Genomic DNA, 24947 nt, shown 5'->3' with positions numbered 1-24947 from the left:
GCGTGTTACCTTTTACAAGGAAAATCATGTTATCTGCAAAAGCCAGGCTTTCCACGGGGCCCAGATCCAAGGCCAGAAATTTATCCAGAACAATGTTCCAGAAGAAAGGGCCAAGAATTGAACCCTGCAGGCAGCCTTTATTCACCACAGGGCGTGTCAGTTCCTGGAACCTTGTGCACATGTTCGTGTCAGACAGCACCTGGGATTTCAACCATCTCTGCTTGTGCATACTGAGACACTTCTGTCTGTAAGGTAGCTGTTTATTACCTTATAGAGGTTTTATGGGGCATTTGCCTGGCAGAGTCTCCTAAGGACACTAGGCAACCAGAGTGAGTCAAATGCCTCAGGAAAGTCAATGGAGACTGCCAGCATATATTTCTCCTCTGAGTTTTTAACTGTTGTCAGTAGGCGGTACATAGCATCCTCCGTAGAGTTGCGCTGCTTAAAATCATACTGATTGTTGGAATGTAAACTTGCTTCTGTGTAGTATTGAGCTAATCTGCTATATATTAGTCTTTCGTATATTTTCCCTAGAACAGGGAGTAGGACTACTGGTCTATATGATTTGGGATCAGTAGGAGGTTTCTCGGGGTTTTTGAGAATTAATCTTAACACAGCTTTTTTCCATGTTTTTGGGAATATATCTTCTGTCATACAGTTATTATAAGTGCTATTAATTTGTCTGGTGCTACTTCTAATTTTTTGATGATCTCAATCTCTAAAAGGTCAAAATCTGGGCATTTATTGTTTTTGGTTTTAGATAGTGCTATTTCTAAGTCTTGCGTAGTAAACAGGGGTCAAATATTGGCATTGTCATATTCAGTGATTTCTTTTATAATGTCCAGCTGGGTGGGGGAATGATCCCCGGTTTCAATCTGAATAATACTGTCTAGGATGTCATTTACAGAATCGGCCCAACACAGGGTTGGGGTTCCATCTGGTTTTACAGTGGTTTCCAAAACATCTCTTGGCAGCTTATTGGTCACTATTCTGTAGACAACTCCCCAAGGTTTATATTTTCCAGTAGTTCCTACCAAGAAAAAGGAATGCTTCCAGCATTCCTTTTTCTTGTCTCTTATGAGGGCTGCATACTGATTCCTGAGAGTTCTATAAGAATTGCTCAGTGCTAGTTAGTTAGTTAGTTATTTGGTTTTTTAGGAGCATTAGCGACTAAGGCCATATTGCTCCGGGATATGCGGTGGTCATTCCTTGACCTTTCCGCATCCTCCGTATTTGGTGGTGACGGGCTCGAACCCCGGTCTAATCAAGAAGCGTGTGCTACGCACTGCTGCTGCTGCTCCTTCCCACCTGGCTACGGAGGCGCCTTGCTCAGTGCATCCACTTCATTTTGTGGCCAAGATGTTCTGGCTCTTTCAAAATTTCTTCTCGCCTGGTGCATCCTTCTCCCGAGTATAGTTAGTTCAGAGCACCACCAAGGGACTGTCTGCTTCCTCGGCTTTTTCCATGGGGGTAGACAGGTTTGCTGTTTTTGTTAAAATATTTGTCATAGTCAGTGCTTGCTCGTCTGGGCTAAAGTTGCCTAATCTAGACCACTCATTTTTCTGTTTTTGCAGTTCGGCTGCTGTATGTTCTGCGAAAATCTGCCAGTTTGCCATTTTAAGGTTATACCTTTTGATCAAGGAGCGTTGGGTTGTTTGCAATTGCCTGTTTAGTTTGAAGGTGATGGTTCTATGATCTGACGTGGTCCAGGCTGGCTGGACATACCAGTCTGTAATTTTATAGGCTTTGTTTGTTTGTTTTAGGGTTTTATGGCGCATTAGCATCTAAGGCTATAATGCGCCAAATTTTATAGGCTACTGAATTGGTGGCAAGAGTGACATTAAAGTCCCTCTCCCACATGGTACTGCTAAAACTTGGTAAGTTATTACATTGATTTATCACTTGAAAGGGTGAGGTGGCTATAAAATCTGATATCTGGCCATTGTGTGTGCTGATCTGTCTTCTGTACGGCTATGCCATAAGGCTGACTGGCAGTTGACATCAGCACAAACTATGATATTTGCAGTAGGTAACAAATTTATGACTACTTGTAAGCTATCTATAATAAGGTTTATGTTTTCACCTGGTCTTGCATAAAGAGATATAATATAGAACTGTCCAACTGCACTGGTGATATGGGCACACACTGCCACTGGGAAGCAGAGGTGACCCACCTTTGTGACTGTGAGGTTAGTGTTTCTGACCTCTATTGTTGTAGAAGGGACACCCAGGTGTATTCTATTTTTTGTAGCCTCTTGGGTATCCTTGAACTCTATGTGTGTAGGGGCTCTAGGAGTACCAAGATATCTATATTATTTTCTTCTAATTTGAGTTTGATCTGATCTACAACAGTTCTTGCTCTTTGAGCATTCAACTGGATGAGATTTAAAGCCCTAGTCACATTTCTATTTTCAGTCTGGCCCATAGTTGGTCCTAGATTGTATTTGCTTTGTCATTTTCTTATAGCAAGGGCATTTTTCATCCCTGATGCTGTGTGCATAGTCAGTCAGCCGTGCTGCCTTACAGGTAGCACATTTTTGCTGCTGATTTTTCATTTCTACAGTTTCTATGGTCATGTAATCCCCTGGCAGTGTGTCCAAATTTATGACAATTATAACATCTTGTTACAGGGAAGTGTTTCCTAAATCTATGGCTGGTCCAGCCAGCATATATTCTTTGCTGCCCTTGTAGATGCCTCCAGATTTTTGGGGAAATCTCCACTATGATATTTATCTGGCCATTTTTTCTGCTTTTTGTGGCTCTTTTGAGTTGGAACTGTTCAGCAAACTCTTCTTAGGTCCATTATTTCTTTGAAATTTTTATAATATATACCCGTCATTAATTCCTTCTCAGGAGTATATTGCATGACATCAAATAGTAGAATATGTGGGTTCTTTCCCTTTGGTTTCTCTGGTTTTAAACCAAGTTTTAAGATTTCGGGGTTAGTTTCTACTTTTTTCAAATCTTCTTTGTTTGCTACTTCCAGTAGCACCCCATTTTCTCACACTTTCCTCATAATGCTTATTCTGATCTCCTTTAGGTGGGATTTCAGTTGAGTCACAACAGTTTCTCTGACAGCCTCACTAGTCTTGTAGTTACTGTTTGGTTTTGCTTTTAATATCACTATATTTCCTTAGGTTTGTTAGGTTGGGTATTTTCTGTTTTACTTGCCTTTGCTACCTGGGCATAACTTAGGGTGTTCATTTCTTTGTAGTTATTCCTTTCCTGAGTTACATTGTCTATCCTAGACCTCAGCATTCTATTTTCTGTGTTGAGTTCTATCACCCTTTGCTCTAAGACTGTTGAACAGTTTATAATCTGCAGATGCTATTCTGCTAGTCTGGTTATGGAGGAAGTCCTGTGTGTGTGGTATGGGTGTTTAATGGTGCACAAGCTGCTGTGGCTATATTGCGCCTATTCATAGGAATGTTCAAAAAATACAAATAAATAAATATTTAATGTGAAGACAGTTCAATCTCATTTCATGTCAGAAACTAATCATAGTCGTTCATACATTCCTATTTGTTTCAAATAACAGAAAAGTTCATTAATATTTGCATTTTCACCAATAATATCATTTAATGTTATCCGTTCTCGGAGATTTGCCAGAGAATGAAATGTTGAAGTTCTATGTTGTTGATAATGTGGACAATCAATCAAAATATGTTTGACGGTTAAATGTTCAGAGCACTGTGAACACTGAGGGGGATCATCGCCTGTGAGTAGATGGAGGTGTGTTAGATGGGTATGTCCTATTCTAATCCGTGCGAGTACCACTTCTTCTCACTGTAATGTCTGAATGCATGAGTGCCAAAATTTTGGGTCCTGTTTCAACAGGAAAAGTTTGTTATTTGTTTGTTTATGCCATAGCTCTGTCCATTGTGCACGGTCGGTATGCTGTTTGAATTATAATATTATAATCATAAACTGGAATAAAGACAAAGGTTAAGTCTAATGTTGATGGATTTTTAGCAGAAATATCAGCCAGCTCGTTCCCTTTGATGCCTGAATGTGCTGGAATCCAGCAGAAGTTCACTCGTTGCTGACGATCTTTAATTTTTAACAGCAAATTCTTGATTTGATTTAATACAGGGTGATCCTTATGAGAGAGATTCTGCATTGCTCTAATTGAGCTGAGAGAGTTGGTGTAAACTAAATATTTTGCAGAGGGGTGAAGAGTCAAATTTTCTAGAGCTAATTGTATTGCATATAATTCCGCTGAAAAGCTGCTGTACTCAGGTGAAAGAGAGGCTGATATGATAGCAGAGGGAAACACTGCTGCTGCTCCAACGGTTGAATGAGATTTGGAACCATCAGTATATATCGGTAAGAAGTCAAAATAGTTTTGAATATGGCTAGCATGGAGTTGTTGCACATTCAGAGTCGGTAAGCAATTCATTCCCCATTGCAGAAAATAATTATCGTAGGCTGGTTGAGGAAATGGAATCCATGGTGGGTGAGAATAATTCTTTCTGTGCTGACTACTCTGGAGAGGAACATTCCAATTTTGTGCTATTTCAAGGAGCCGTAGGCCTGCTGGTCGTATTTTATTGTTTATTTCTATAGAGATTATGAAATGGTGGATTAAATAGATATGGTTGGATGGGTGCGGAGAACTGTTTTGTATTCTGACTGCATATTTAAGTAGTAACATTTTTCTGCGGAGGTACAAAGGGGGTCATGGACTTCAATATATAGACTATAGGTTGGTGATGTCCTAATAAGCACGAAGAGCAATCCTCAGTGCATTGTGTTATACAGGATCGAGCCAGCGCAATACTCTTTCGGGCAGAATCATAAACTGGGACACCGTAATCCAACCGAGATCTAATCAGTGCTCTGTATAAGAGCAGCAAAGTTGTACGATCTGCTGCCCAAGACTGGGCAGATAGAGCTCTTAGCATGTTCAGCTTTTTCAGACAGGTAGTACGTATTACTTTAATGTGCTCAAAGAAATTTAACTTGCAGTCTAATATTAATCCCAAGAATCTAATATTGTTGGCAATCGGAATGGTGGAATTTGATATCCGAAGTTCAGGGTCAATATGTAATTTATGTTGATTGCAAAAGTGGATTGCAACTGTTTTCTGATGGGAAAGCCGATATCCATTGAAATCAGGGACATTTGCAATTGCCGTTCAACAGATCTCATGCTCTGAGAATGGCAAGAAATGGATAGATCGTCAGCATAAAGATAGGCTTCTACAGTATTTGGAAGTTCTTTTGAAATGGAATCAATTCTAAGGGCAAATAGGGTTGCACTCCTTCCTGCAAGAATGTAGAAGAAAGGAAGAGTTTTGGTATAGAACCTGGAAAGAACAGCTCTGGAGGAAGTTCCTAATAAATATAGGCATGTTGCCTCGTAGACCAAGATTATGTAGGTCACTGAGAATGCCATACTGCCAGGTAGTATCGAATGCCTTTTCTATATCAATGGAGACCATGACAAGGTGTTCGTTTTTCACAAAGGCGTTGCGAATTTCAGATTCGGCCTTGATCATCAGATCTAGAAAGGACCTATTTTTGCGAAAGCCATGTTGACAATTACTCAGTAGTTGTTTAGTTTCAATGATCCAGCTGAGTCGACTGTGGATCATTTTTTCAAGAATTTTACCAAGGCAACTTGACAGAGAGATTGGCCTGTAACTATTAGGATTAGAAGGATCTTTTCCAGGTTTCAAAAAGGGCAAAACTGTAGCATGGTGCCAAGAGGTTGGATAAATATTTTCCAGGAAGATCCGGTTAAAGAAGACTAGCAGCATTTGTAAGTTTTGCACATCGAGATGCTGCAGCATGACATAATATATGCCATCTGGCCCAGCTGCACTGTTTCGTGTTGTTCTGATGGCTTGTAAAAGTTCACAATATTCAAGAGGCTGATTATACGGGAGGTTCTAAAGTTGATGGGCCTCTGTTCGGTGGAGGTCTTAATTTTTTGGAATTTCGGATTGTAATTTGATGCAGCAGAGACTTCGACAAAGGTTTTACCCAAGGCATTCGCTATATCTAGATGACCAGAGAGTTCTTGCCCATTGTATGAAAGAATTGGGGAAGGTTTGGAAACTTCCCAGAAAGCTGTCTAATTTTCTTCTATATTAATCTGGAGTCGGTATTTCTGTTGATAGTACATGCAAACAGAGTCCAAGAATCTTTCTTGGCTTGCCTGTGAATGAACCGCGATTTTGCCCTTAGCTTCTTGTAGCTAATTAAATTAGCTGTCATTGGAAATCGACGGAATAAATTGAATGCTTTATTTTTTTCCTTGTTTGCTTTCGTGCACTCTTCGTTCCATCAATAGTTGATGTGCCGTCGGGTTGGGGGTTTGATAATGGAATTGAGTATTTTGCTGCAACTAAAACATGGGATGTGATATAATCAGTTACTTTATCTATAGGTTGTAGCTGAATAGTTTCTTTGTCCAGAATTATTGCTGATTGAAATTTGGCCCATTTGGCTTTAGAAAATTTCAATTTTCTGCAGGGTTGGTCTAATGGTGATTGTGTAGTGAGCAGGTTACAGACAATTGGAAAATGGTCACTTCCCATTGGATCATCCATAGCGGACCACTGAATGACTGGAAACAGTATCAGAGAACAAATCGAGAGGTCGATTGCAGAAGTCTGTCCAGTAGGTAATTGTATGTGGGTGTGTGTACCACTATTAAGAATGGTAAGGTTCTGTTTATCTAGTAGAGTTTCAATCAGTCGGCCCTGTCTATCTCATTTAGTGGATCCCCATAAAGGGTGGTGGCCATTGAAATCCCCTAGCAAGCAGATTGGGGAGGGTAGCTGTATTAGAAGTTCTTCGATATCTTTATAAGAGTAGGTATTGCTTGGTGGGAGATAGACTGAGACTAGCGTAAACACAATCTGAGTAATCAGATGCACAGCAACGGCTTCAATTTGGGTTTGAAGAATGATTTGGCTAGAAAGGATCTTTGAGTTAATCAAAATAGCTACACCACCACGAGCAGAATCGGATGTATTCCGATCTCTTCAATAGATTGTGTAGTTTTTTATAGAAACAGAAATTTGAGCAGTTAAATAGGTTTCCTGCAGACAGAAACCCACTGGAGAGTAGCGTCTAATTAAGTACTGAATGTCGTAGATGTTGCCTCGAAAGCCTCTACAATTCCACTGTAAAATATAAAGCATTATTTGAGTTTAGAAGAAGCTGTACCTGACACTGCTGTCTTGTGGCATTCTGGCTTTGGTTTATTTTTCTGGAAAGGTGGGGCAACCTGTGTCCATATCTTCTTCTTCTGCAAATATTTCAAGAATCGGATCTTCCTGTTTGGATGAGTACTCTTGATCCATTGATGTGTCCTGAATAATCTGTTTTGAAGTTGAACTAACATTATTTGGAGTAGTAGCAATCACTGGCGAATGAGGAGATTTTGCTGGAATCGTAAGAGGCGTATTACTTGCTTGGTCTGAGTGCTTCAGAATATTGGACTGCTGCTGAGAAAGGACAGCTCGAGCCCAGTCAGAGATTGATATGTTGGATGGAACAGGAACATCAGTTTGCGTGGCTATTGTTTGATATTTTTTTGCAATACTGGCATAGGTATGGTTAGGTATACTGGGTGCAATTAATTTTCTTGCTTCCTGATAACTAACTTTGTTTTCGACTTTATATTTTACAATTTTTTCTCCATTTTCCACTTCTCACATGTTTTAGAGTAAGCAGGATGGTTACCCTTGCAATTAGGACAAGTCATTTCTTTTGCCGAACAGTCATTTTGACTGTGATCAGAAGATCCACAGTTGGGACAAGCTGGGTTCCCTCTGCATGCCGTCTGAGAATGGCCATCTCAACGGATTAGGAATATAAGGACGAATACGACAATTTAGATATCCTGCTTTTACTGATGAGGGTAGATTTAGACTGCTAAAGGTGAGAATGATATTTCTGGTGGGTGTGAGTATATTGTCCCTTTTAGTTATAATTCTTTTGACAGCAATTACATTTTGTTCATTTAGCTCTTCTTTAATTTCTTCTTCTTCTGTCACATTCAAAAGGTCCCAACTAGATATAACACCCTTAGATGTATTTAGGGTTGCATGGGGAGTTACCTTTACTGGAATTTTAGCAAAGTTTGTCATTTTCAAGAGTTTTTCAGAATGCCTGCAGTTGACAGTTTCTATTAGTAAGTCCCCTGATTGCAATCTCTTAACTGTCTTGGGAGACCCTGCAATACTTTCCAAGTGTTTTTGGATTAGAAAGGGAGATAGCTTACTAAGAGGCTGTTCTGATAATGAATGCATTATTAAAAATGCAGGAAACTCGGTAGCAGAGGAAATGGTTTTTAACCTCTTTGCTTGTGAAGAGGTCATGTTTGTGTTCTGTGTCTAGCCGACTGCTTGTCGGTTTCAAAGAAGGAAACATATTTTGTTCCATCTTGGCTCCTTTTAGCCCCCGGCAGATGAACTTTTCTGCCAAGGTTACCGGCCCCGCCATGGGGAGGCAGGAGCAGTGCCTGGAGTGACCAAGCGAAATTAATAGGAGTTACTCTATTAGATATGAAAAATAAAGAAAGGTTACTTTCCTTCCTTGCTCTCTACCAGTACTTTTGATACAAGAGCTACTAAATAAAAGGATTTCTCAACAAGAGGAACGTAAAAGAGAACGCAGAATTCAACTATCAAAAAGTCACAGTGAAAGCACAAAGAGAAATTTGTTTAATTGGATCTGCCAATTCATTTATTGCTTGAAACCTTTTTTCCTCTTCTGTCTTATTATCAGTCTTTTCATTGTTTTCCTTCGCTTTATCCTCTTTATTCTCAGCTTGGTTCCTCATTTTTTTGGTCTTTTTTCATACTCAAGAGGCCTGGAGGACATGCATCTAAGTCTTTTCATTATTAGTTTTATCATCATTTTTGGGAGTCCTTTCGCTTAAAATTCTTATTTCTAAGTCAGGGTCTGTCTCTCTGTCTAAATTGTTATTTCCAGATTTTTTCCTTTTATCCTCAGTATTTTGTTCTTGCCCAGTCATTTTGTCCATTTTCATTTGTTCCTTATAGTGGGGGAAAATAATTTAATGTGTCTAATTCCAACATACAGCTATTTAAACTGGAATATTGCGATATTCCAGTTTTGGCGGGAAAACCGCTATAAACAAAGAAAATTAACTCAAGTTCTGAGAATACATTATAATCATATTTCCCATTCAAAATATGCCCAATGTAGCTAGTTTTACTTGTAATATACTCAAAACTCTTGTGTTCTTGAGGTGCAATCAAGTCAACAACAGTAACAGCGAGATCAATACCGCTAGTGCTGTAGCGATTGCTCTCATGAAAATACTTTCAAAGGCACAAAAATTGGTGAAAACTATAGTAAGCAAAACTCTTACTTGGAATATATCACTTACCTCCATTTGCATGTACCTTAAAATCCAAAAAATCCACGGTAAAATCCTAGTATTGATCCAAAACCAAACAAAGTTATCCTATGATCCCCGTCCGCCGTCAAAACAATCAAATCGGTAATTCACTTACAGAAAAACATGATGCAATTGCACTAAGCTTTTCATTAAGTATAATAATAATCTTAATGGAAAACAACCACATAGTGTTTTTCCCTAACTATATTGAAGATTTTAATGGAATTCACCAATATGCAAGAGATTACTGCGTATGTGCATGTGTGAGGTGGGGTGGGGGGTTCAGATTATATGGCAAATATGATTAAACACAAATTTGCAAGGCAGAAAAATAGAAGTAGACTTATTTGCCAGAACATACAGTATATATATACATATCCACAATTAAATCACCACAGTAACCTGAAGTAAAATATGTTAAACAAAATAAGATTACCTGTGGAGTAAGATTCTTAAGCACCAAAAAATTTGAAGCATTATTTCTTTCCCAAGCTGGAAGAGAGAAAAAAAGAAAATTAATTCAAAGAAATGCTCGAGTCATTTTAGTACCAGTTATATTTGAATTTTAACTACAGAAATGGTCTAAAAATTAAATTTTTGTTAGTAACAACACTGAGTCTCTTAGTTTTTTCCTCTTTTCTGAGTTATATGTAGTAATAGTAATCGTGGCATGTTATGCAAGAAAGCAAGTGTGAGCTTATGTAGCATCAGCCAAAAAAAAAAAAAATCACACAACCATTCCCTCTAAATGTTTGTCCAGTTCCTCCATAAATTTATTTAGCCTATCAACTTCCACAATGACAGATGGAAGTTTGTTCCAGCCATTAACCGTCTGCTGGCTAAAGGCAAATTTGCGCACATCTATTCTACAGTTGTCTTTCCTCAATTTGAATTTATGCCCCCTTAGGTTCGTAATCTGAACAAGTGGAAGAATCCCATTAGAATTCAGCATGCTCAACCCATTCAAGGCCTCATACACTTCAATCAGATCACCTCGCAAGTGCCTAGTCTCCAGCCGCTGCAATTTGCAGAACTTAAACCTCTCTTGGTAAGAGGATCCCTTCTCTGTACACACTCAAGCAAATCTACATCCTTCCTAAAACGAGGTCTCCAGACCTTTACGCAGTACTCAAGGCGTACCATTGTCTTATATTTATGTTTATGAGTCAAGTGTTGCAATGTGAGGTGCTCAGCTTCCCACCACTGAGATGCCAACAAGTGCTGGAATGGCAATCAGTTGGTAGAGGGAGAAGTAGCATCAGATTACAAATAAACATTATATTTCTCTTTTAGAGATATATTACAACTTGGGGCCTAGCACCACCGAGGCAAAATTACTTTCAAAAGCATGGGGAACAGATTCAACCACTATAAATTGAATTACTAAACAAGTGATTTGGGATCTCCACTTCAGCTTCCCACAGTGGCAAGCTACATATTGAAAAGAAAATTGTTGCAATGTTTCAATAATTAGGAGTTTACTAATTATTATACTTATATCACAACAATTACCTTTGTTATCAGAGTCATGTTCTAAAACCTGTCAGCTCCTTGTTCACATTCTCAATGATCAGGATATCCAGGAAAGTAAGGGAAGAGAGACTGACCATCCAATGGCCAATCAAATTGGTCAAGCATACCCTCAATCTAAACATCTAAAGTCTAGTTCAGTTAGGCTTTTTGCATTGCAAAGTAAACTAAAAAGCTCCAATACTTTTTCAGTAAAGACTACATGCAATGCCGTTTAAAAAAAGATATACATGGAACTATTTTGCAATATTTTCTGCCACTTTTTCAGAAAGAAAACAAGATGCCATATTACCAAGAGTTATGCTTAGTGGTGTGCTTCATTCTTGATGCTACACTTTACCTGTTTGCTCCACAATTAATGAAGATTTTTCTAATTTTCAATGAAGAAATCATTAATGTTAAAAAAAAAGTTGTAAATTTCATGCCAAATGTAAATACATTTCAAAATGTAAGGTCATCTGAAGTAAAAAAAATCTTAATTTAAAATACCTTTCTTCTTGATATTCCATCAAGAAGATAAGATGCCGCTTTAAGAGTTTCAAATGGTATATTATTTTTATCTGGTTCAATAGTTGGTAACTGATATACTGAGAATAAATAGTAAAACAATTTGCAAGTTAAAAAAAGCAGCTGATGGCACAGTCTCAGAGATTTTGATGGTCAGTAGATTTAATGGGTATTTCTTGACCCTCAATAATAATATCTCAATTTAAGAGATCAATGTCTTTTCATTAAATTTTTCTGTTATATATAAAAAAATATTGTTAACAGGCCATGGTAGCTTCAATGAAAAACTCCACAGCATGGGCCTCACAAACACCCCAGATTGCACCTGCAGAAACAGGGAATCTTGGGGCCACCTGATGTATGATTGTCACCTGTATGTGGACATCTGGACACAACTTGAAATTGAGACTGGCTGATATACCCAAAATGAAGCACCAGAATTAATTGCAACTCAGGCTGTAGGTATGCTAATGCCCTCTTGAAGGGTAGGAAAACTATTACTCAAGAACAGTGCCAACGACATCCTGACATGTAAATGCTAACAAGATCAGATTGATCAGACACATTAATGGGACCAATTCTTCGACTGTGACTTACCTAACTTCATTCATGGTCATATCCAGTGACGGACACTTCACTTGGCCAACAGAACCATACCTTGGCAGAAAACACTGCAGACCCTGTTCTTCCAAGGATGGGATCATTTGTGTTGACCACTCCCTGGGAAAGGATCTATGCTACTGACCGCCACCCATGGTGGGATCTTCCCTGCTGATCCCCATCTAGGGTGTGATCTTCGCTGCCTGCTGACCCTTACTGAGGGTAGGATCTTTGTTGCTGACCCCCACCTGGGGTGGGATTCCTGGACCTACCATCCAGTGCTCTACTCTATCACTTTAACTAAAGTCCTCCTTTCTACTTCTATGGGGATGCCTCTTAACTATCATCTCCATCTTTCTATCACTATATTCCCCCAGTCCCTCCTTCCCCCTGCTATACATCCACGGGCTTCCCCAGACAATCAGTTCTGGGAATGCCCAGCAGGAGCTAAAAGATGAATCTGGCCTGCCTCTGCACAGCTAGAGATGTGAGAAGGGGCAATCAAACTAGTGTTTGCCTCCTGGTTGCTAAATCACCTGACACCGACCGCTCAGCACAACAAAACATCACACCTTCACATATTCCAACACTACACACAAACAGCTGGCAATGGCGCTTGCCTCACCACAAGATGACAAAGCGGTGAATGGGGAACCCTAGAATGTGCAAAACAACCCACTAATAATAATAATATATAAAAAATACATGTACCCTCACTGTACAAATTGCTTATACCCAATGAGCAAGGGAAGTACAAGTTACTGTAATAGAACAATTCACCCCCTTTGGGAAATAGTGAATGGTCTTCCATTTGCTATTTTCCACCATGCTATCCTATTTCCTGTTAGACCCTTAGCCAAAGTATAAGTAAACACAAAGAAATAAACTTTGCATGTGTGTGTGTGTGTGTGTGTGTGTGTAACTTCTCAGAAATGTTTGAAATATTTAATTTCAGCAACATCAGGTTATTTTAGTAAGCATACCATAATACTCACTGACAACTGCTCACTCAACTCTGCAAACAATTCTTAAAAAAAAAAAAAAAAAAAAAAAAGAGAGAGAGAATCAGTGCTGAAATTAAAAGTGCAGTCCATGAAAATCAAAAATTAGAAAATGTAAATGGCTTGAGACCAAGACAGAAATATTTTTGATTTCTTGGATCCAAACACAGAGCTGCTAGTTTCTGACCTTTTTAAATCCAGACTTTGTACATGTACCCTACTAAATTTTACTGACAGCATACATATTTTGTTTATGTTACAAGTCCAGACACAGAATTACTTATCAGTACAGTATGCTACATTACTGCATTTTTTTTTTTTTTTTTTGTCTGTGGATTTCAGTTTAAACATCAAATGATTATAACTGCTTCAAGGTAGATACTCTTGCAGACTTTCTTCTCTCTTCAGAAATGTTGAGTTAAAAGTTTTGTTTATAACAATGGCACTGCTGTCAAAAGAATTTCCAAAATTTCACTAGAAAGAGAAAATTGTGTCGGCCCCCACCCACTCATAATATCCTCTAGTAAAGTGCCACAATGAAACTGATGATAGAACACTGACACTGAAAGTAGTAAAAACTTGTCCACAAAAAACTTCAAATTTTAAAATGCACTGCTAATTGATGAACTTTGTGCTACTTCAGCATTTCTAAGAACATAAATTTTCAGAGAACTAGAACTATACACAGTCATAAGCAGCAATAAAGCAGTTCTCACCGAACAAAGGAACAGAATCTTTTGTTTCAGATTGTCCATGACCTAGTCACATCATGACAAACTTTAATACCAGTCACCTCACCTCATAAGCACACTCTGGTACCACAACATACTTATGCTCATCTGCTTCCAAAGCTCTCTCCAACCCAGAATCAAATGTGCGGGATCCTCAATATTGCACATGATTTCAACAATGTTGTTTTCTTTGTCTACTCTGTCCGCACAACTGAAACTCCCAATACCTTTCAACAAAACCTTTCTCCATTGAAAATTCCAAGAATCTGTTAGCTATTGTGCAAAAAGAAAATTGAAGAAACAAGTTAAGCCTATTCTCAATAATTATATGCACATGTAAAATGCAAACAATTTACATATTAGCAGCACCTCCAACTGTTACTCCATGGCTTTGTATCACCGAAAAGTCTGCCATGCTTACAATTGTTGAACAAGCAGGTTTTTGATTTATATTTCGCTCACTAGGATGTCACAGCACGTGACATCCTAGTGAGCAAAATAGGATGTCACAGCACGTGAAACGTAAGTCAATAACTCCCAAATAAGGGAGGCCTTCAGTTTATACTCTGAAATGACCGTATAAGGTCAAATGAGTTCCTAAGGTAGAATACAAGAACAGCACTATATTTAGAAGTCATCACCAATCATTCGTTAAAAACCTTGCTTCCCCCCCCCCCACAATGGAACTGGCCAGAAAGCACGTGGATGTTGCTCTCCCCAAAATACTATGCCTCCTCGATACAAAACAAACAGCTGACCCCTGCCCTGCTTTTCTAGGTCACTTCTCAGACTTAAACATCCCACCACAGCCTAACTGCACAGACCATATTGCACTGTTGTATACAATGTCTGCACATGTGTCACTTTGCATGATGTGTAGGCTGAAAACCCAGAATAACTCACTGGGAAAAACCCTACCCCCTCCGCACGAGATTTTAACAGTAATAGTATTTGCCACATAGTGCAAGGAAGCCACAGGTTTTGCTGCACTGGCAAAAAAAAAAAAAAAAAACCCAAGTATATGACAAAACACAAATTATATGCTTTCCTCACACCGGTAATTATCTAGTTGACCTTTGAATACATTTCAAAGGTCAACTGAATTGATAGCTGGAACAAGTTGCCCAATGAGGGCAATTAAAGTGATAGACAGAAAGAGGGGGCAGTAGTAAAGGCACCTGCCTAGTTGAAAGGGGGCTCCTGGAAGAGAGTTGACAGATAGCAGTGGGTTTACCCACCAGGCAAAAGGGAGACAGGGTCACCCAGGTTGGGCGGGGAGTGAGAGAACAACCAACCCAGGTTGTATGAATGAAGGGTCATAGAGAAAAGAGTCCATATGTTGGAATGCCTGCATTGGTGCTCTATCCCACACTGGACAAGGGGTAAGCCCTGTTGGTCAGTGCCAGTGTCCCACACCAAGCCAGCTAACAAACATTTTTTTTTTTTTTTTTGTTAGTTGTTGGCACATCGACTTCTGTGGCCATAATGCACCTCCCAAAGTTTTTGGCATTTTACTCTGATCCAAGCCCGAAGCAGGATTTGAACCCGCAACCTTTGGGTTGCCAGGCAGGCAGTTTACCCACCTGGCTAGCCTGGTCTGCCAGCTAACTAACTAGCAGCAGCAGCATGATGGTTGCTTGGATAGCCAGGGGCCACAATGGCCCTCTGCCCATCATCCACTGGGGGGCAGAAAATTTTATCCATTGATAATCCTTATTCACTCTCTGCTCTTATTCTGGTTTTATACTTTTTTCTTAGTAAAGGCTTAGTTTACATTTTATATTGTTTTTGTGCTTTTTTTCTACATTTTTTGTGAGGTTATTATATACATCCCCTCCCCATACATCCATCTTCTTTCTCACTTTTTTTGCAATGGTATGTACTGTACTAAACATCTAATAATTAAAATTTAGTGGCTAGAGACTAAACGTTAGTAAATACTTTTTTTTTATGTAAACCCCAAACACGAGAGGTATCAGAACCTATAGTACTTAGTACAGTGCTTGGAGGTTGAGAAGACGAAAGAAGATATTTGTTGACATTGGACTTCAACTTCTGTAGACTGTAATTTTCAGGAAATATGTATATTCAACTGCTGTTCCAGAAAAGGGCAGTTGAATGAATAAACGAGGAAGATGAAAAGTTGGTTCAGTGAGTTTGAAGTTGGACAGTAAATGGATGTTGGCTGGTGGCAGCACGTGTTCGGACTGTTTTGAAAGAGAGAGAGGGAATTATAGAAGCCAATTCAGAAGAACAGTGCCAGTGGAAGAATCTGTAGAAACGGTATGCAGCAGAAACAGCACGTCTATGAGACAGCGAGTGGAGAGAGACTGTTAGAGAAGAATCATTAATTAACCTAACTACCCTCTTCTGAATGGAATCAAGAAAACTGAGAGAGGTTTTGGGGGCACCACCCCAGATGTGGGAACAATATTCCATGGCAAGGCAGATTTGCAATTTATACAGAGTGACCAGCTGTTTGGAAGAAAAGAAATGCCGAGAGCGAAAGAGAAAACCAAGTTTTTTAGATGCAGAGGAAGCAATATTTGTAATGTGCTTGTGCCAAGAGAGATTAGAAGTCAGGGTAATCTCCAAAAGAGATATATCATTTTGCCTAGAAATCGGAGTGTCACTAAAGATAAGCACAGGAGCAGAAGAATCCTTTTTGCGAGATATAAGACAAGACTGAGTTTTAGAAGGGTTGAAATCAACTAAGTTGTCTGTGCCCCACTGGAGAATTACCCGAAGAGCGGCATTTAAGGAATTGGTAGCAGATTTTCAGAAGTTGAAGCTGATTGAGCAGGGCAAGGTTTCTTAAAATGGAAAGTGGAATGCAATGTGCTATCATCAGCAAAACTATGAATGGGATTTCCAGTCAATGGAAGAAAGTGATTAATATACAAGAGGAAAAGAGTGGGGAAAAGAACTGAACCTTGGGGGACACCGGCATTAGTGGAGAAGTTAGAAGACAGAGAGCCATCTACCATCACCCTCAGTAAGCGATCAGAGAGAAAACTGGATAACCAATTAGTAAAAACAGTTGGCAAACCATAAGATGGAAGCTTGTTTAGAAGACCTTTATGCCAAACACGATCGAAAGCCTTTGAGATGTCAAGAGCAACTACTTGTGTTTCACCGAACGTTTCCATTGAATTTGTCCATAAATGGGTAACATAAGCTAGAATATCACCAGTGGATCGACACTGATGGAATCCATACTGGCGATCGTTGATCAGACTGAAGGCTTCTAGGTAGTTTAAGAGTTGGCGGCTAATTGATTTCTCCATTACTTTAGAAAGAGTAGAAGTAATTGCAATGGGACGATAATTGGATGGGAGGGATTTGTCACCCTTTTTAGGAACTGGCTGGATATGACCAAATTTCCAAGCAGAAGGAAAAACACCTTTGGTATAAGAAAGTGAAAAAAGGTGGCAAAGAATAGGAGTAAGTTCAGGAGCACAGGTTTTGAGAACAAGTGGAGAAATACCATCGGGACCTGGAGCTTTCTTAGCATCAAGATTCGTCAAAATCCTTCTGACATCCTTTTGACGGAAGACCACAATAGGCATTGAATGGAGCGTGTTGGGAATGGCAGGAGGTGTTTTACCAAGATCATTAATATATGAGTTGGAAGAAAAATGGGATGCTAGCAAGTCAGCTTTATCCTAGGCTGAAGTGACAACAGAACCATCTGGTTTGGACAGAGGTGGGAGCAGAGATGGGCAAAAGTTGCAGCCAATAGTTTTGGCAAGAGACCAGAATGATCGGTTACCATTAGGGCAAGAAGCAAGTTTACTACTCTTAGCCTGTTCAAACTCTAGTTTGGACTGATTAATAACTGCTTTACAATTGTTGCGAGCTTTGTGGTGTAGGCAGAAAATGAAGCTGAAGAATTAGAAACAAGCCAATTACAATATGCAACATTCTTCTCTTGAACAGCCTTAGCACATTTATTGGAAAACCAAGGTTAAAGGACGAGATTTTAAAGTGGAGTGTGGGATAAAGGATTCCATTCCTGCAAGAATAATTTCACTGACATGATCTGAGCAAACGTTGACATCAGAAGTTTTGAAACAGTAATCCTACCAAGGAAAAGAAATCTTGCAGGTCATCCCATTTTGCATTTTTGTAATGCCAAATACGAGGTTCGGAATAGCCGTGAGATAAAGGCTCCATTGGAGAAGAGACAATCACCAAGTTGTGATCTGAAGTGCCTTAGAACATCCATGTACTTAGAAGGGTTGTTTGTGCGAAAAAGATCAAGCATGTTGGCTGTATGATTAATATTGTCCGGTATTCTTGTAGGTAAATGAACAATCTATGCAAGGTCATTAGTAATTGCAAAAGCCTCAGCATCTCGACCAGCTGGGTCGGTGTGACTAGAAAATGGAAGCCAGCTGGAGTTGCGAACATTAAAATCACCAAGGAAAATTACCTCACTGTTAGGAAAGTTGGACTGGAGAAAGTCAAGTTGCAATGAGAGGAAGTCAAAGAGCTCCAAGTGATTAGTGGAGTTGGGAGAACGGTAGAGACAACAAATGAATTTGATACTATAAGGTAGAGAGATTTTAAGCCAGAGAAGATCGAAGAGAGGAGATTCCAAATTGCCAAGTCTCTGACAGGGAACATCAGAATGGACATATGCACAAGGACCACCTTTGAGGCGAAAGGAATCACACAGCGAATAATTTGGACATCTGAGATGAGCAGTAGTTGAATCAACCGATAACTGAGATTCTGTCAGAAAAAGTACATGGGGTTTGGCAGACTGAAGTGGAAATGGACATCGTTGAGATTAGAATTGAGACCATGTATAATTGTGAAATGAATTAGGGCATCTGAGACCAGATGCCCTAATTCATTTCACAAATCTGCAAAAAGATCTAAACCATGGGAGGTTTAGATCTTTTCGCAGATAAGCTTGCTCTATTAGTTTTACAATTCATGGTGTATTCAATAGTAAGAAAAAGTCGGTGGGACATGCTGTACGAAGTAATGATATTTTTGGATATGGCGTACACACACGGTAAGAATATACCCAGATCCTGGACATAACGAGGCCTAGACAATGCCCCACACATACACACTACTCGGACTCCCTCCATTCACTATCTGGCAGAGTAGAGGTAACAAGATTATACACTAGCTGATCCAGAAGCCTCCTAGAGAGTTACCAATAGGTTCGGTCCGGTGTACTAACTAGTGGCCGGCCTGCGAACACCATTTTAGAGCTGTATCCTCGAAATGTAAGGAATATTGGTTCTCACCACGATGTTCATCATAACCTCAAAAGTCATCAATCATACTGCATGATGTAAGAGATAAGGAAGGGTTGATCAGAACTAAGCTCTAGAGACTCCACCACTTCAAGCCTCCAATAAGCAAAGTGGTGATATTGCACCGGTTGATGAGAGTCATCTACCAACTAGTACTGCCTGGTAACAGAGAGGAGCGGCATTCCTCCATGTGGTGTGGGTGCCACAGCTCGACCCCTGCTTAAATTCGTTCACACCTGGGTGGTCACCCACAATGTACTTGTGCATAGGTTATACCCAGGATTACTAACAGTCCCACCATCATGAAGGTGCAAGCAGAGGATTGCACCTTCATGATGGTGGGACTGTTATAAAGGTGCAAGCAGAGGATTTGGCTGTCACAGACCATCCGGACTTCGCCAAAATTGGGTCCACTTGATTTGAATGTCACCCGAATACCAGTTCCATCAGTGTTTTAGACTCCCAGGTAGCAAGTACAGCTTGTCTGGCATATCTGAGAGAATGTCTGTGAGAACCTCAAGGACTTAAATTAATATTTGGTTTGCACCCTTCTACACTCACAAGACACACTCTCATTTATTTGCTGGCATTTGTCTCATTTACCCAATTCTTTAAATGAAAATTAAAGTGCAGCCCTGGCTGCAGATCTTACAAGCCAGTGGGGGAGGGAGATGCAGTGCTTGTGTTGTTAGCATATATAGTTGAGATTGTATTTGTATTTCTAATAAATATATTGTTTTTTGTGTTCTTGCAGCCAATTTCTTTCATTCCTTCACGCTACCATAACACTCACTCACTCACTCATGCTGGGTCACTCTCTTCCACCAAAATTAACATTCATTCCTTTTTACCACAATTCCTATTTTATTCTATCATTCAGTGATCAGCTCCAGTCTCAGTCTTTCACACGCTTTCATACTACATTGCATCTCCTTGCTGCTAGCTTAATAATTTTTTTAACTAAGCTGCTTCCCTAGCTGCCTGTACATCTCCCTCCTCTACATGTTTACTTATTTAGTGTGAGGCCCCCACATCTCCCCACTAGGGGCAGGGTAATCCTGGGGGGGGGCATAGTCAACCCAGTTTAGTCAAATTTTGGTATCTGTCAGGCAGCTGGATATAGCTACCCTGTCAGTTTAAAAAAAATCATCATTTGGGCATGGCAAGAGACTTGGGCACATTGGATATGGAATGTTGTTTTGCTGCGGGGGCAATAATGCCCATCTCTTGATATTTATATGCATTTTAAATACTTTTTGTGTAAAGTTAGTCAAAGCTTTATAATTATTTTCTTCTATTATAAATAGATGTTCTTGTCTACCGTGTAGGGGAACAATTTCTGCTATTAATTGGGTATATCATAAATAATACATTCAAAGAGAATGTGTGCCCAGTCTTCACTTTCGCCACAGATACAATTTGGATAATCAGCCAGCCCCAGGAAGTTAATTTATCCTTTAGGGAACCTGTCAATATAAATGTTGTGAAAAGTCCAGGGGCATACCACTTTGGTGGCTTTGGACTAGCCATTGCCCCCTGTGGGAGAAACCTTTTGATAACCAGACATCTGGGTTACTGCTCCCAATTCGTTTGCCATAGCTCATGGAGCTTTGGCAAACATGAATATTCTCTTTCTTTCAGCCTTGAGGGTGATGGCTCTGTCAAGGGCTATCCCCAGAAATTCTGTTGATATGCCCAAGTTTGTAATATAATCTTCTTTTTTTTGACTACTTCCAAATAAAGTGGGAGGGCACCAGCCAACACCTGCAGTGCCAGTGTTCTCAGTGCAATATGCTCTGGTGATAGTAAGAAGTATTGTTCTCTGAATTTGTTCCTGTTTCTGACTATGGCCGTGTGGGTAAACCAGGAACCAGCTCCATAGGCAATGATAGGCAAGAACACTACTCAGTGTACAATTGCCAGGGTCCTTCTTTTGAGTCCCCCAATCATGCCTGCGTAGTTTCTCACTATTTTTTTTTTTTTTTTGCAAGTATGCCAAATGGGGATATAAACTTAATTTTGAGTCAAAAACAATCCCTAGGTATTAGTTCTGATACCATTTTTACGTTAATTTTAATTTGGGGGGGGGTCTCCTTAGGCTTCCTTTCAAAAGGATGGATTTTGTTTATTATTAATCTATTTTTCTGTTGAGGGAGACACCCCTGGCTAGAAGGGTGTGGGCTACATTCTAAGGTGTGAAGCGGACCCCATGAGCAAAAGTTTACAAAGTCCATGGGACGTTCACCCTGAAAGGTTGAATACAAAATTCTGAAATACATGTGTAATTATGATTTTATATCAGAATATTTCAAATTTTGACATTTAGAACAATAAAAAGATATAGTTAAAAGGGATCAAAATTAAATGCAGTTTTGAGCCAAGTGGCTGAGTACTCAAGTTGGATGAGATGATAGGAGTAGGCAAGGACCTGCAAACTGTAAGTATCATTACAGAGCTTTTCCAGTTAAATTCTTAGTTGATTGAAGAGTTCGTGTTTGCTGGAAAAAAGTGACTTAGGCTATCCAGATTTTTTTAAAGTTACTTTGAAGAGGATGTCTTGTTTCAACATTCCTGGGGGCTTCTCAATGAAATAAACCATCAATGCTGGGAGCATCTAATCTTCCTGTTTGAAAATGTGAAAATGTTTCTTGAGTTAATTGTCCGTTTCCGGGGAGGAATACTGAGATTGGAAAGTAGGATGGCTCTAGAGATAGTAAATAGGTCATTTGAGACCCTGTTCGGCCATCTCAAGAGCCAGTATGCAATACTGAGAAAAGCTTTTAGGTTGCTCGGTGGGGAAGAGGACCAAATCTGTGAAGCATACAGTGGGATGGAAAGTATACATTTTAAGATATACTTTTTAACATCTGGGTTTCTAATGCCGATTAACTCCTGTTTGGCAGCCCAGAGTGCAGCATATGTTTTTGCGATGTAAATGTTTCCTCATCCCATTTTATTTCAAAGTTTATGTGCACTTTAACCTTTTAAACTTCGCACCTGCTTACCAGCATAGAGATTTTGTTCCTGCTCTTTTTCTGAGGATTGTAATTGTAATCTGAGCAGATTTGATTGGAATTAAATGTAGTCCAATACAGTCGAGGTTATACTCCAGTCCATTTATTGTGTTATTGCTTTGTTTGCTTAAGTTGTTAGATCTTAAGATTGCACAAAGAATTTCAGGTCATCAGCATATGTAATAAAGTTGTCTTTAAGGGATGCAAAAAATGGTTCCAGAGCTACAGCAAATAAAAGTGAGGAGAGAATGCCTCCCTATATGGAATGGGCAATAAAATTGTCATGAGAGCTTATGAAGTGTCTTTTCTTCAGAATGTTACATAAAATGTTCAGGAGATTGCCTTGCATTTTGAAGTAGTACGATAAAATTCGTTCCAGAGCTGTTATTGAAATATTGTCAAAAGCTGCGGATATATATTAAGCCATTCCTTATTGTTGAGAGCTTTCTGTATCTGGAAAAGGGTCTTAAGGAGATTTGTGACTGAAGTGGAGTAAAAGTGCAGAGGGCAACGCCTGAAGCGGTGAGAGAAGGGACTTCTCAAAAATAGTAGTAGTAGTAGTGGCACGTGATGCAAGAAAGCAAGTGTATGAGCTTATGCAGCATCAGCCAAAAAAAAAAAAAAAAAATCACACCTTTCCCTCCAAATGCCTGTCCAGTTCCTCCTTAAATTTATTTAACCTATCAACTTCCACAACGACAGATGGAAGTTTGTTCCAGCAATTAACCACCCACTGGCTAAAGGCAAATTTCCGCACATCTATTCTACATCTGTCCTTTCTTAATTTGAACTTATGTCCCCGTAGGTTCGTAATCTGAACAAGTGGAAGGATCCCATCAGAATTCAGCGTGCTCAACACATTCAAGGCCTTATAGACCTCAATTAGATCACCGCGCAGGTGCCTAGTCTCCAGCCACTGCAATTTGCAGAACTTAAGCCTCTCTTGGTAAGAGGATCCCTTCATTCCCCTCACCAATCGTGTTGCTCTTCTCTGTACACGCTCAAGTAAATCTACATCCTTCCTAAAATGAGGCCTCCAGACCTGTAAGCAGTACTCAAGGCGTGGCCTGACCACTGCCTTATACAGAGGGACAATCACCTCCTTTTCCCTGCTAGCAAAATTCCTATATATCATTGACAAATCCCCATGACCTGCCCTAGCAGCCTGTCTGCATTGCTCAGAAAACTTCATATCTGACTGCACAATTACTCCCAGATCTTTTTCATTTTCTACCACCTTAAGTGTAGTACCACACAGTTGGTACGTTTCTCTGGGGTTACTTCTACCCATATGCAGTACTTTGCATTTGTCAATGTTAAATTTCAGTTGCCACTTCTCAGCCAATCTGCCCAAATTATCTAGATCCTGTTGCAGTAGCACACTGCCATTACTGTCATTAACAACCCTGCCAACCTTTGTGTCATCTGCAAACTTCGACATTAAGCCTGATATACCTTCATCAATATCATTGATAAATACACAAAACAACAGTGGACCCAACACCGAACCCTGTGGGACTCCACTAATAACATTAGTCCACGAAGAGCAGCACCCATTGATTACCACCCTCTGTCTTCTCCCACTTAACCATCCTTTTATCCATTGTAGCAACTTACCCTTAATACCATTCTGCTCCAATTTGTACAGTAGTCTTCCATGCGCAACAGTGTCAAAAGCTTTCCTGAAATCCAAGTATATGATATCAAAATTATTTTTTGCATCCAGTTCCTTTGTGACCACATCATAATAACCAATCAAATTTGTCAGACAAGACTTTCCCTTAACAAACCCATGCTGTGTCTGAATTATTGCTGCAGTCTTGTCTAGATGATCCTGCAATGCTTCTTTAACCAGTGACTCCATTATTTTACCCGGAACAGAAGTTAAACTAACTGGTCTGTAATTACTCGTGTCACCCTTCGATCCACCTTTGTGAATTGGGGATACATTTGCACATCTCCAGTCTGTGGGAACCTCCCCTGAGTCCAAGGATGCTCTCATAATTATGGCTAAGGGTTTGCTTAGTTGCTTTGCCGCCTCCTTTAAAATAACTGGATAGATCCCATCCACCCCAGGTGCCTTTCTTATATTTAACTTCAACATTTCTCCTCCACTTTGCTCTCAGTTATTACAAAATCATTAAGCACACTGCTACAATTTGATAACCTTCTTCCATTTTCCAACTGTAATAATTCCTCACGTGTGAATGTAGATGCAAAATACTCATTCAGTTTGTTTGCTATCTGAGCAGGATCATCAACAGTCGAACCATCGATGTCAAGTGGACCAATCATATTCATCCCCTTCCTTTTAGAGTTTATATAAGTAAAGAAATCCTTGCTGTTTTTCTTAGAATCTTTTGCCAAAGATTTCTCGTAATCCGCCTTCGCCTGCCGAACCTCCTTTGTGACCTGATTACAGACTAGCTTATATCTGCCACAGGCTTCTGCGTCGCCTGATAATTTATATGCATCCCATGCATTTTTCTTCTCTGTCACGAGTCTCATTAGTTCATTTGATAACCATTTAGGCCTAAACCTTGAACAATATTTCTTAATCGGTATGAAAAGTCTAGTAGCTTCCATGATTAATTACTTGAATGCTACCCACTTAGAATTTACTGTTTGTAACATCGTCAGTTGATCCCACTGTACAGAATTTAAAAACTGTCTGAGACCACTGTACTCCCCTTTACGGAAGCAAAAACCCTTTCCTTTACCCCTGACGGTAGTTACCTCTTTGAGTAAATCCCACTTCAGCACACTGTGATCACTGCCACCTAGTGGTTCCTTTATCTGCAAATTCTTAATACACGAATGATCACTGCTGATAACCAGATCAAGAGTGTTACTTTCTCTAGTTGCCTCTCGAACATGCTGCTGCAGAAAACAATCATCCAATA

General features: G+C 39.7%; 1 protein-coding gene across 3 annotated transcripts in view; it reads right to left on the bottom strand.

Annotated features, from left to right (window-relative positions):
• Positions 1-24947, bottom strand: part of LOC150086501 (protein Gawky-like) — a 382156-nt gene that overhangs the window by 17870 nt on the left and 339339 nt on the right. For all 3 annotated transcript variants that reach the window (XM_090372606.1, XM_090372605.1, XM_090372604.1), the window contains exon 15: positions 9822-9877. In XM_090372606.1, coding sequence (XP_090228732.1) covers positions 9822-9877 — 56 coding nt within the window. The remainder of the gene's footprint in view (positions 1-9821; positions 9878-24947) is intronic.

The sequence above is a fragment of the Mastigoproctus giganteus genome, chromosome 4, assembly GCF_048544385.1.
Source record: "Mastigoproctus giganteus isolate SK-2022 chromosome 4, ASM4854438v1, whole genome shotgun sequence".
NCBI classification, from domain to species: domain Eukaryota; kingdom Metazoa; phylum Arthropoda; class Arachnida; order Uropygi; family Thelyphonidae; genus Mastigoproctus; species Mastigoproctus giganteus.
The sequence above is the reverse complement of the archived record's forward strand: the minus strand, read 5'-3'. Positions and strand labels throughout refer to the sequence as shown.